The following is a 13353-nucleotide window of genomic DNA, read 5'->3' as shown; positions in this document are numbered from 1 at the left end:
CCGATCCGGTGGGTAGTGTAGACGTGGCCTTATGAAGCAGACATACATCTCTCTGTACACAGTTAACCTGCCTTTTCCCTTCAGAATAATGTCTCGTTGTAGTGTAAGTTCCTCAGTGATGTGAAATGAAAGGTGTGAAATATAACCAACGAATGAATGGACTCGGCCCACTAAATGTAGAGGAGCTATAAAGGATTTTGTTGGCTTTCTTTCTAGCAATGACATGAAAAGCATAGCACACAAAGGATGTAAGTTGTAAAGATGAAAGATGTAAGCACCTAACCAGGGTCTAGTTTTGAAGTAGGAAAAGAAATTGCCTGAAAAAGGGGGTATTCCATTTAATAGTCTGGCTAAGACAGAAATACAGTCCTGGAAAACACTGGAACATAAAAAGCTTCTTAATAAGAGGTTTCAGAGTAGCAGCCGTGTTAGTCTGTATCCGCAAAAAGAAGAACAGGAGTACTTGTGGCACCTTAGAGACTAACAAATTTATTAGAGCATAAGCTTTCGTGGACTACAGCCCACTTCTTCGGATGCTGGGCTGTAGTCCACGAAAGCTTATGCTCTAATAAATTTGTTAGTCTCTAAGGTGCCACAAGTACTCCTGTTCTTCTTTTTGCGGATACAGACTAACACGGCTGCTACTCTGAAACCTCTTATTAAGAAGCTTTTTATGTTCCAGTGTTTTCCAGGACTGTATTTCTGTCTTAGCCAGACTATTAAATGGAATACCCCCTTTTTCAGGCAATTTCTTTTCCTACTTCAAAACTAGACCCTGGTTAGGTGCTTACATCTTTCATCTTTACAACTTACATCCTTTGTGTGCTATGCTTTTCATGTCATTGCTAGAAAGAAAGCCAACAAAATCCTTTATAGCTCCTCTACATTTAGTGGGCCGAGTCCATTCATTCGTTGGTTATATTTCACACCTTTCATTTCACATCACTGAGGAACTTACACTACAACGAGACATTATTCTGAAGGGAAAAGGCAGGTTAACTGTGTACAGAGAGATGTATGTCTGCTTCATAAGGCCACGTCTACACTACCCACCGGATCGGCGGGTAGTAATCGATCTATCGGGGATCAATTTATCGCGTCTCGTCTAGACGCAATAAATCGATCCCCGAATCGACGCCCGTACTCCACCTCAGCAAGAGGAGTAAACGGAGTCGACGGGGGAGCTGCGGCGGTCGACTTGCCGCCGTGAGGACGGCCAGGTAAGTCGAACTAAGATACTTCGACTTCAGCTACGCGAATAGCGTAGCGTAGCTGAAGTTGCGTATCTTAGATCGATCCCCCCCAATGTAGACCAGCCCTAAGGCAGACAACTTTACAGTGCTTAGTTTGGGGTGAAAGCTAGCTGGCTTGGATTTCTAGGGGTATCAGAAAGTTTGCCCATAGAGCCTTTCTCTTTCTACAGGTCGTAGAGGAAGTTATTTCTACCTAGCTTAACTCCTGTGGTTTTCACACTCTCCTGTGAACTTGATGAATTCCAGGATGCAATGGCCACTATACAGAGGAAAACAAGGTGTTATTCTTCGCTGTCAACTTTTGGGGCATTTTTATAGTTTAGACAGAAGAAGAGAGCGAGATGCACAGGGAAATTCTATCCATACATAAATTATGAGATTATGGAAATTGAAACTATTGACACTGTAGAGCTGCAGGAAGAGAACTTAAATGGGTGACTGAAAATTGGAAATATGGGGCATGCTTTATGTACTTCATTTCCACAACATGCTGCAGGGGTGGGCAAACCTCAGCAGGTTCACAGGCTCAGTCTAGATGCACATGCAATAACTCATGGGCTTCCCTAGACCACTTCAGAGAGAAAATCTCACGCAAGCAAGTTTCCTAGCAGGAGCTCCCTATAAGAACCTCAATAGAATAGAACATCCTAAAGTAGCCTCCGCCATCCAAACAGACGCTTCTTGGTGAACCGCGTTTTTGCCACAGGAGGCACTTGGCACCTGCAGAGAACTCTGGGACACATAGTGTAATCTGACTTCTTGTTGAGAAGGCTGTTTAGTTGGTAGGGTACTTGCTGCCCAGGGGTGTTTTGCAGAGTTGTCAGGAGACTCTGGCCTGTGAGATAGGAGGGAAAGTCCCAAGAACCAGCCTCCACAAAGAAGCTAATGGAGAGAAGGATCGTTAATCAACCAGTTGGGTTCGTTGCTGCAGAGCTACTTGCTGTACTAAGGGAGCAGGAGCTACGGGGACCGGCAATGCTGAGTCAGGAACCTAGCATCATATTAACCTTCATCACGGGGCGCTACCCTTCTCCCCCGCTCCTCTCCCCTTCCCCCAGTGCTTCCTCCCTTGTTCCTCCCAGCTCAATTGGGATGATGACAGTTATCTCTGTGAGTTCTCTGGGATGTGTTTTCTGTTCTGTAAAGTTCCTAGCACACTTCAGATGCTAAATAAATAAAAACTCAGCTAAGGCGTCGTTTCTGATAAGAAGGGAAAATCCAGACGAGAAATGTTTGGGTGAGCTGAAGTGGTGCATCAGAGGAGTGGCTTTGTCAGCACAGCAGGGCTTCGATGCCTTGAATTCCTCCAAGGCACACAAGCAGGGAAAAGGGGATATATGACCAGCCATATTGGGTCAGACCAATGGTCCATCTATCCCAGTATCCTGTCTGCCGACAGTGGTTGATGCCAGATGCTCAGAGGGCATGAACAGACCAGCGCAATTATCGAGTGAGCCATCTGCAGTTCTCCAGTGCCAGCTGCCGGCAGTCAGAGATTTAGGGACACTCAGGGGTAACATCCTTAACCATCTTTGCTGATCACTATTGATGGACCCGTCCTCCATGAACGTATCTAGTTCTTTCTTGAACCCTGTTATACTTTTGGCCTTCACACCATCCCCTGGCAACGAGTTCCACAGGTTGACTGTGCGTTGTGTGAAGAAGTCCTTCCTTTTGTTTGTTTTAGTCCTGCTGTCTATAAATGTCATCAGGTGAGCCCTGGTTCTTTTGTTAGGTGAAGGGGTAAATAACACTTTTTCTCCACACCAGTCATGACTGTATAGACCTCTATCATAGCCCCCCTCAGTGGTCTCTTTTCTAAGCTGATCTGTCCTGTGGCCCAGCAGTGGCTTCCTGAGGCAGTGGCATGAGACGGGACGAGATGGGAGAGTTGAGCATCAATACTCGCGGACACACAGTATTCCCAAGGCCTGGTCTCTGGTGACCTCCATATTCTGGACCACTCTGGTGTCCTCTCTGGCCTGGTGGCTCTGGGATTCCTCTAACCTCTGACTTCAGAAGAGAGAGACCCATCAGTCAGGGGAGGAGAGTCCAGCACTCTCAGTGGGCGAGGCCAGAGCCCGAGGCCCAGGTATTTAGGCACCTGGGAGTTAGGGGCCTTTGAGGATCTGGGCCTTAAGCCTGTGTGCAAGAGGCTTTAGAGCCCTGTCTAAAGCACAGCAAGGTTGGGGGGGAGGGCAGATGCTGGGCCACGTCCGTGGGAGGTGGTGGATCCAATTAAGACCCAGTTCCCAGGGAGTGTTACCAGGAGCTCATGTGTTTGGTTGCAAACACTGCAGCAGCTGGAGCCAGGTGCCTGAATGTTTGTGTGTCTCTCTGGTTGCTCTGGCAACATTGGGGCACAAGGGCGGCCAGGAGCTTGCCAAAGTCATGAGGTGACAGGGCCAAGCCCACACCACTCCCCGCCTAGCGTCTGACTCGGAGCCAAGTCGACTGACTGGCCCCTTTGATCTGATCCTGGGTCAAAACCAGCCTCCTTTGCCTGAGTCCTGAATTGCCTGCGTTGTTTCCTTCCGAAAAAACACACGGGGCGCTAGTACAAAACGGGGGGCGGTTTATTGCAGAGCCAGGTTACAGAGCAGGGAGGCCTTTGGCTGTGACTCCACCAAGAAGGCAGGCATCTGGGGACTGGGCAGGGAACGATGGGGCCTGGGGCTGCTGGAGGAGCCCGAGGGGTGGGGGTTAAACACAGTGCAGGCCAGTTCTCCAGGGAAGGCGCATGCAGGATGCTATTAATGCTGACGAGTGAAGTGCCCTGGGGAGAAGGGGCTGCAGTAATGCTGATGACTGATGTGCCCAGAGGGGAGGAGGTGTCGTTAATCTTAGGGCAGGTCTACATTTAAAAGTTGCACTGGTACGGCTGTCCTGTATGCCACCCCCCGAGGGGCAGTAGCTCTGTCGATGGGAGACGCCCTTCCGTTGACAGTGCTGCTCTGCGCTGGGGGTTAGGTTGGCATCACTGCATCGCTGGGGGTGAGGGGGGATTTTTTACACCCCTGTGCAACATAGTTCTACAAGCCAAACTTCCTAGTGTAGACCTGGCCTTAGCTGAAGGGACATAGGGTTGGAAAAGGCGCATCTGTCATTGGCAGGAGGGATATTGGCATCTGTAGTGAGTAGAAGACCTCACTAGTGGAAGAGATTCAGGCAAGCACCCAGTGCATGAGTAAGGGAAGGCCTCATTGCAGCGAGTGGGAGGAATGTGGCGGCCTTGTGAGAGGTACGGAGGAGAAGGTCTGGTTGGCACTAGCAGGAGGGGCGTGGTGAACTGGGGGCACACAGGGGAGAAGGTTTCATTAGGGCTAGTAGGAGGGGCGTGGTGCCCTGGGGGCACACGGGGGAGAAGGTCTCATTAGTGCTAGTAGGAGGGGCGTGGTGCCCTGGGGGCGCACGGGGGAGGAGGTCTCGTTAGCGCTAGCAGGAGGGGCGTGGTGCCCTGGGGGCGCACGGGGGAGAAGGTCTCGTTAGCGCTAGCAGGAGGGGCGTGGTGCCCTGGGGGCGCACGGGGGAGAAGGTCTCGTTAGCGCTAGCAGGAGGGGCGTGGTGCCCTGGGGGCGCACGGGGGAGAAGGTTTCGTTAGCGCTAGCAGGAGGGACACGGCTCACAATACATCTGGAGCTGATGTAATGTTGGGAGCAAAGTGCAAGGCCAGGTCAGTTTCTAATCACATCAGCCCTTGGTGACAAGAGGCCTATCAGCCTTGGCTCCGTGGCTAGGAGCTAGGCCCAGCACAGTCTCAGGAGGCCTGTGCCATTAAGGCCAGTTCCCAAGGCTGATGTGATTGAAGGCCCAGAGGCTGTGGGGTGCCTGGACCTGGGAGGGTCGGTGGCACTTCCAGTTGTCCCTATTTCTTCACTTTTGCGTCGTAGGTGCCAGCATTCTTGTAGGCCCCCACATAGCCGCTGGTGTCTACGATGTTCTCCCGCCCGCTCTTCCCTTTGCCCTTGCCACTCTCATCGAAGCGCTCCTTGTGCGAGCCCGTGTACTTGGTGGTGTCCGTCAGCCTGTCCACCGCCCCGCCAGTTGTGGCTTTCTGTCAGCAAGAAATGGGGCAGGGGAGTCAAACACAAAGAAGCAATTATAGCCCTTCCCAGGCCCCTCCGTCCTCCACGTGCCCTTCCAGGCCCCTCCATCCCCCACATGCTTGTCCTAGGCCCCTCTGTCCCCCATGTGGCCTCCCCAGGCCCTGCCCTGTCAGTCCCCCACAGACCATGACGCTGGCCCACTCCCCCACCTGTCCCTCATTGTTCCAGACACCTCCATTCCCCATGCACTCTCTGGACCCCATGCTGTCCCCACTGCTCAGGACCCTGCCCTCAAGTTGTCACAGCCCCCCCAGATCCCTGCCTCTTCCAGGACACACTGCTTTGCTATGTGACATTTGTGGGGCTCCCAGTGGCCCAGAGCAGCATCTGCATATCCGCAGACAGACCCACCGTCTTTGCCCGGCCCCCCACCCCCCACTCCTGCTCCACTTGTCCGAGAAGAGCAATCACTCACAGTGACGCCTACGTTGGTCGGTTCTTTCCCTGCCACCAGCTGACAGATGGATTCGTATGCTTCCTCCTTGCTCTTGCCCTTAAACCTCTTTGGGGCCAGCTCCTCTAGGGCCTTTTTGAATTCCTCGTAACCAATGACTCTGGCTGTCTTCCCTCTGCAAGACACAAGGGCTGAGGCGTGACCTAGTGCAAACACTTCACTAGAAGGGTAGCTGCTGCAAGACAGACTCTGAGGCTGCACTTGCAAATGGCACTTGTATTCCCAGCTGTGGCAGGGAGCCCCAGGTGACCAGCCCTGCTACCCAGACAGGTGGTCTTTGAGGGAAAAGAGGAACGTTTGATGCACCCGTTACTGAAATAGTTGCGATGAGAACTGCTTCAGGTACACAGGGATCCCTCCTCCAGAAAGGCAACCACAGCTGAGCAGAACCTGGCAGCTGTTCTACAGAACAGAAGAGAAGAATCTTAGCTCTGGCTGAGAGTGCAAGAGACACAGGAACTGACACACCAAGTTCTTGTTCATTGACCGTTAATCCTTAGGGTCAAGGCCTTGTCCTCAGAGTGCGACCTCATCCAGCCCCGGGTCAACGTGGATGTGGGGGGGCTATTTGTGAGGCCCTACAGTCCAAGATGCGCCTGCAGGAGCCGGTCCCTGGCAGGCTGTAACCCCTTTGCGGGCGAGGGCCGTGTCGCTGGACAAGCTCTTGTTTCCAGGCAAACATCCCTGTTCCATCTGCCCATCCTCAACCCTTGCTCCACTGAGCCAGCAGCAATGCAGCCCGGTCACATTTAGGGTTAAATACTTTATGAGATGGGCAGAATCTTGTCCCCAGGGAACGGCGGGAGAGCAGGGAGGGAGGGCGGAGGAGAGGGACTTACTCATCATGTGAGATTTCATGGGGGTCTGCAGGGGGCCACAGGCGATGAGAATGGTGCTGTAGCCTGGGGGTTAGGGCCTGCAGCTGGGAGGGCAGAGCCTCAAGTTGAAGTCCCTGCTCAAGTGACTGTTTAAGTATTTTACATAAAGTGATACAAGAGCCAACAGGAGCCTGGTTCCAGCGCACCCCATACCTCCGTGGCTCGGGCACTCCCCAGGGAGGCACAGGAGCTCTGGGCTCACGTCTTCACACCGTAACGGCAGAGAGGGAATTTGAAGTCAGTGACCCACAGCCTAGCTGAGTGCTCCAGCCTCTGGACTATTGCTTATAGGAGGAAAAAGAAGAACAGGAGTACTTGTGGCACCTTAGAGACTAACAAATTTGTTAGTCTCTAAGGTGCCACAAGTACTCCTGTTCTTCTTTTTGCGGATACAGACTAACACGGCTGCTACTCTGAAGCTTATAGGAGGGGCACTGGCTTGATTTTTTGCAAGAAAGGACGGAGTGACCTGGTTTGGTGCTTAACTTCCAGAGAGGGTTCATGGCTGTGAATCCTGAGCAGCCCACAGTGAGGCTCCTAATACCCGGAAGCAGCCGGGGCTTAGTTCCTACCCCTCTCCTCAGCATTTCCTGATGTCTAGCTTAGGCAGCTCCCTGCTGAGCATATGGGCTTTTGTGGATCCCCGTCTGTAAGCACCTAAGGCCTTGTCTACACTAGACAATTAAGTCAGCATGACTACGTGGCACAGGGGTGTGAAAAAGCCACACCCCCGAGTGGCGTGGTTAAGCCAGCCTAGTCTCTTTGGAGACAGCACTAGGTTGACAGAAGGATTGTTCAGTGTAGACGCTACCTGTGCAGATGGGCGGGATTCTCCCGTGGTGGGTAATCCATCTCCTCAAGAGGCGATACCTCAAGATGTCGCTGGAAGAATTCTTCCGTCACTTTAGCTACCGCCTCTCAAGGAGGTGGATTGCATACGCCAGGAGAATCCCCATCTGCTCAGGCAGTGTCTACACCGCAGCTCTACCGCAGTGCAGGTACAGCGGCACAGCACGGCATTTTAAGCGTAGACAAGCCCTAACTCTCCCCGTCCCTGCACGCCTACCTCAGAGCTGTCACAGTGCGAATTCCCCTTTGTGGATATAGCCCAGGGCTTCTCTGGCATCATCTGTACATAGTAACCAGTATCGAAGGCCCCACGCACTCTGCGGACAGCCCCTCCCAAACTCTGCTGCATGGGCTGTGGGTTTGGCAGACTCTACGGCCGATTCCGGGTGTTCTGCAGCAGCCTCAGATCTATTCAAATCGAGGTTCCTACAGAATCCGATGTGCCGATGAATAATCCAGCAGCCCCACACCTTCTTTATAGTCTCAAGTGGTTGCCCCAAACTTCCAGGTGTCGGGATGCCATAGATTTCTTAATGGGGAGCGAGTAACTGCCCCGCCGACGTCGTCAGGGCGAAGCTGGGACTTTTGGCTCTGGGAAGGAGTGAGGGGCAGGTTGGGTGTGTGGGATAAGCATGCGAGCTGACTGGTTCTGCTCAAATGATCAGCAACGCAATCATTCACATGTCTATTGAAATGGCCAGTTTCGGTTACGGGGTTAACAGCCCGTTGGGTTAAATGGGGCCGTTTACCCGGCTCGGAGCCAATGTTTCAGGCGCTTGCGAGATTCAGGCAGGTGTCACTGCACCGTTACACTCGGGTCACGTAGTCAAGGCTCTTTCCAACAGTGAGGCTAGAAACGTGTGTGTGTCTATATGAAAGCTGAGCAGCCATGTAACAATGTGCTGCAAATAGCCAGGAGTGAGATGTGGGGAGGGTTGTCTGGTGGCCGGTCTCTGGTGGACAAGAAACTCTGTCCTGGATGCCAGGCTCCTCTAAGCTCCACGCAGAGTCTGACAGGGCTGGAGGGGGCTGAAATGAATGACCTGGGAGTGCGCCCATGGGCGACCCAGCAGGGTGGCCTGGCGGTGCTGGCCTTACTGAGCTCCAGGAGCCAGCCGCTGCTGTAGAGCCGGCTGTAGGGAAGGGAAGCGAGGGAGCCACTTACTTCACTTTGGAGAAGACGATGTCCACGTCTGTGCCGGTGACCCCTTTGCCGTCCATTACTTTACACTCCTTGCACAGTTTGGCCCAGTTTTTCCCAGTCATTTCTTGCCCTGTAGCTTTGGTGTCTCCATAGATGGCAAACTTCCGGAAGCTCTCTTCCAGCGCTGCCACGTCAGTGCTTCCAGCCATGCTGACCTTTGGTAGGCAGAAGAGAAATGGATCCAGTTACTACGCAAACTCCAGCAATCACACCAGATACTGTGCGTACCATCTGTGCACCCCGTACCCTGCAACACCCCTTAGACCGCTGCCTCCCACAAAAGCCAGGCCCCTTCACGACTAAGCTGCACCGGCAGACATGGAAGTGGGGAGCCGAGGACTAGGATAGCAGCGGGAGCTGAAGATCAGGCTTGGGGGGCATTTGTAGAGCGCTGTGCGTGTGGGTCCCAGGGCTAGAATAGCAGAGGGGCTGTGGGTCGGGACTGGGGAGCTGTGTATGGGCCCCAAGGCTGGCACTGTGGGTCAGGACAGAGGGCCATTGGCAGCGCTGTAGTGGGAGTGTTGGCCCAGTGCATTGAGACTCATGTAACACTGCTTCTTTTCCTCCTCCTTCAGACAGCGCTGCCCTGGCTGATAACATTTCTCGTCAATATCAGGTTATCCTCTCCCTTTGGCAGTCGCCTCCGTGCCTGACTCCTACGGTTAGTAATCCCCTTGGAAAGCTGTCACCAAGAGACTCTTTCACAGCTAAACTGGTTGCGCTAAAGAGACGTGTTTTCCCTGATCAGCATCTCTGAAGCCAGCACATCAGTGCCATGAGCAGGGGAGGAACTGCCCGGCACTCCACAACGGCCATCCGCCACGTAGCAGTTAACATCCGGTGACTCCCCTTCGCTTTTCACAGCGCCTGTGGCCAACTCACACTCCCTGGCCACTCTGATTCTCACAGGCCTCTCCCACCTCTATGCATTAGCAAAGCACAGGTCAGCATCTTCAGGTCATCCCGGAACCTCCATAGGGGCTGGCACTGGGCGCTTGTCAGGCGCTGGCACTAGGGTGATTGCCTCTGGCAGCCCTCTGTGCTGGGAGTCTGGCACCGCACAGGGAACAGTGTGCGGGTGAGTGGGAACAGAGCAAGTGCTTCAGCCTGGGTGAAAGGGGGGTGGGGGGACCCCAGTATATCAAAATGGCCACAGCTGGGCAAAGTACTTCAGCGCCTGCAGGTCTGTCATTGAGCGCCAGGGCCAAGCCTTTCACCAGGGACTGGGGGGTCTGGGGGCCCAGCCTGGGACACCATACAGGGGCCTGGTTTACAGATGGGGGGGGCAACATCTTCTGAACCTCGGGACCCTTTAAGCTGTCGCCAGCTGGGGAGCCAGCAGCACTGGTCCGTTTTGAAATGCTTTAACCCAGCAAGCTCCCAGCTCCACCCCACCCCACCCCTGCGCTCTTCCAGGTCCCTGGACACACCCAGCCACAGGGCAGAGTCACCCGGCCTGCCGGGCTGAGGGGATTGCCTAGCCCCAGGCCCTAGTTACAGTCTGACATTAAACAAAAACAGGCGTGTGGGCTTGTCGGCTGGCGTGGCCAGAGTTTGCGCTGCCTGGCGACCGTTGCTAGGGAGGGCTGTGCTGCTTGGAGCTGTTGCTGCGGGAGGCATGGCGGGGCTGGACTATTCGCATACGCACCGAGTCCGGAGCGACAGGGTGGGTGAGGTCATAGCTGGTATTGGGCCAACTTCTGTTGTTGAGAGAACAAGCTTGGGAGTCACACCGAGCTTGTCTTCAGGTCTGGGAGGGGTCCTGCCAGCATCCCAGCTATTAGCGCTGTTACATCACACACCTTGTCTCCCAAATATCTGGGGACCGGCACGGCTACAGCTACACTGCACAGCAGCCAGACGGGCCTCAGTTCCCTTACAACGCTGCTTGAACCAGGGCTCCAGGCGGCCTCATGTCTTCTCACCCCCCAGGCAGCCTGGCAGCACCAAGGCCCCCATCGGAAGCTGGCCTGAGGCTGGCAATGGGGCAATTGCAGGGGAAAAAGCCTAGGCTGGCACATAAAGCCACTCACAGCCTCATAGAGACACACACACGGGCACAGACACACTGACGAGCTGGCAGCCATGCCCAAGATCCGGGTGTGGCCACAATCAGGAGTTGTGCTACTCCCCATCTTGTCTATTTCAGGCGCCTGGCGGCTCTGGTGCGCTCCTGCCAGTGCCCAGGGAAGGAGTTCATAGCGTCTGGCCTTCCCAATGGGAATCCACTCGGGCTGCTGCAGCAGAAACAGCTGCAGGCCATTAATCAGTGTGCGCGTAACCTGCCAGCAAAGCAGCATGACGCAGCCAAAGGGAGCCGGGTTCCCACGGCGGCTGGGCCCAGAGAAGGCTCTTGGCACCGATTCTCTCTCTCCCAGGAAGTGGGCCTAACCAACGTGTCCCTCTCCTTGGCTCAGGCAACTTTGGTCTTGCTGAACTGAGTTGATGGCCAGGGTTTGGCTAATGGACACATCATCCCCACCCAGCCCCACTGCAATGCAGCTGCGTGCAAGCCGGGGGCCAGCACACCAGCCTGCAGCACACTGCAGGGCAGCTAGTCCAACCCCCAGGTCTTCTGCACAGCGCCATGGGCACTACCGTCTGTGCTGAGCAGACTAGCCCCTGTCTAGCCTGGAAGCTACACACAGCACCTGGGAAGAGCTGGTCTCCCGGCCAGGAGTGGGCCCTGATTTGCCAGGGATCATAACCTGATATTTCACACCTGATACACCACTAAGCCACCCCTTCTGGCTCTGCCTTCTCTTTCACTATCACAATTAGCCCTGAGCTAGCCGGGATTGGCAGGGCCCCAGAGACTGCCCATGCCAACATCCCTGCCAGGAGGAGTCCCTCCAGGGGCAGGACAGTGTGGGAGAGGGGGGTCGGAGGGGTGGCAGGGGGCGATGTGAGTCCTGCTGCTGCCAGGCTGTATCCGCTGTCGGTGGAGAGGTCCTTGCCCAGGCCAGTCACGCCAGCGCTCGGGTCAGTAGCGTCTACAGCTAATCTGACTGTCCCCCTTTCCAGGCTGTGAGCGCATATGCAGCGTGGGTTTGCAGGCGAGCAGGGGGCATAGGGATTGCAAGGAGGGGAAGGTGGGAAGAGGAAGAAGCTGCCAGCAGGACACAAACCTACGAGTTATTTCTGAATCCCTGAGCACTGCAGACACCGTGTGACAATATTGAGCAGTGTGGGACACAGTGCCATGCCCCGAGAGAGGCACCACGCAGGGTCCCGTCCTCTCCAGGGAGCGCTCAGTGAATTCACAGAGGCATAAGGGGGGGGGGGGGGGGCCCCAGAACACCACAGGCCACCGCGCCCCGGAGCAGGTCTTAGGTTTGTGTGCGGGAAGCCTGCTAGTGGCTCGGGTGCAGTACTGGGATAGGAGACTTGGGTCCTGTTCCTGGCTCTGCCTTTGGCCTGCTGGGTGATCCTGGCTCATCTCTGGTCTCAGTTTCCCCAGCTGTGAAATGGAGGTTGGGTACGTCCCTTCTTTTGTAAAGTGCTTTGGGACCTAGGGATGAAAAGCGCTAAGTATCATTGCTGCGGTTTGCACAGGGGGACGTGTGTAAGGGCCGAGGGGAATGTGCAGGTGGATGCAGGGTTCGGGTGTGGCCGGGGGCGATGCATGGGGGACGGGCGTGCTGCAGTGTGCCTGTCGTGGGCATTTCCTTTTTCTGGTCCCACACATGGTGCATGGCTTGCGCCATGTGATGCACTGAAGGCAGCACCGATGCTGCGGGAGGTGCCGATGGGGGAGCACCCCATCTCCAAAGCTGTTCGGGGGGGGAGCAGCCAGCCAGCCTGCTCTGCAGGGCGTGTCCCTCCTTTTCACCCAAGTGAGCTGAGTCCCTGGAAGCGGCACACGCCGATCGCTGCAGATGAGCTCCAAGCCAGCTCCCTCCATCCCTGCACATCCCAGTGCTTCCCCACAGGCCTAGTCCCCCGGGCACGCAGGCCAGCTCGCTTCCCTGCTCTGCGCCCCCAGATGGGGGGAATTAGCCACCAGTCAGTGATGCCAATCCAGGCAGCCAGTGCACTGAGCAAGACCCCCCGTGTTGCCAGCCCGCCCGCACCCCCCTCCTCCTGCAGAAGCAGCCCATCCGCTCGCTGTTCTGCGGACTTACCGCCTGAAGTGCCTCTGCTGAGCTGTGGCCGGCGACCCGGAGAAGCCCTGCTCCCTCCTGGTCTGCAGACTGCAGTGCTGCTCGGAGGCGGCTGCGCTATTATCTGCTGTTTATTCCGGTAGCCATAGAGACAGCCTGCTAAACAGCCAGGGCGCGGAGCAGTCCTGTTCTAATGCAGGAGGGTGACCAAGGTCACTGCGAAGCGCTCCGCTCCCTCCCGCCTGCCGTGCCTGGGGCAGGAACGGGGCCTCTGCCCTTTCACGCCTCCATCAGGCCTGCTGGAGCAGAGCCCAGTGGTCCATTTGTGTCATCGCTGGTGCTGGGAAGGGGCCGGGCTTGCAGGGCTGGGCGGGAGGCATCGATCCCCTCCCGTGGCTCTGGTTTTGCTTGTTCCCGGTGAGGGATGGGGGGAGGGAAGGCGGGGGCCAGGTGTCAGGGACAGGCTCCTCCTTCGTTAGCGGCATGGCTGGATCGGCACCCAAGTG

At 55.4% G+C, this 13353-nt stretch overlaps 1 protein-coding gene across 1 annotated transcript; it reads right to left on the bottom strand.

Moving 5' to 3' along the window:
* Positions 1-3806: 3806 nt before the first annotated feature.
* TPPP3 (tubulin polymerization promoting protein family member 3) lies at positions 3807-13151 on the bottom strand. The gene is made up of 4 exons (XM_034788771.1): positions 12869-13151; positions 8706-8899; positions 5775-5928; positions 3807-5307 (listed from the first exon to the last, which is right to left on the bottom strand). The coding sequence occupies exons 2-4, from the start codon at positions 8891-8893 to the stop codon at positions 5119-5121; spliced, it is 531 nt and encodes a 176-aa protein (XP_034644662.1). The 5' UTR covers positions 8894-8899; positions 12869-13151; the 3' UTR covers positions 3807-5118.
* Positions 13152-13353: the final 202 nt, after the last annotated feature.

This window comes from Trachemys scripta, chromosome 13, assembly GCF_013100865.1.
Source record: "Trachemys scripta elegans isolate TJP31775 chromosome 13, CAS_Tse_1.0, whole genome shotgun sequence".
Lineage (NCBI taxonomy): Eukaryota > Metazoa > Chordata > Testudines > Emydidae > Trachemys > Trachemys scripta.
This window is presented reverse-complemented; position numbering and strand designations above follow the sequence as displayed.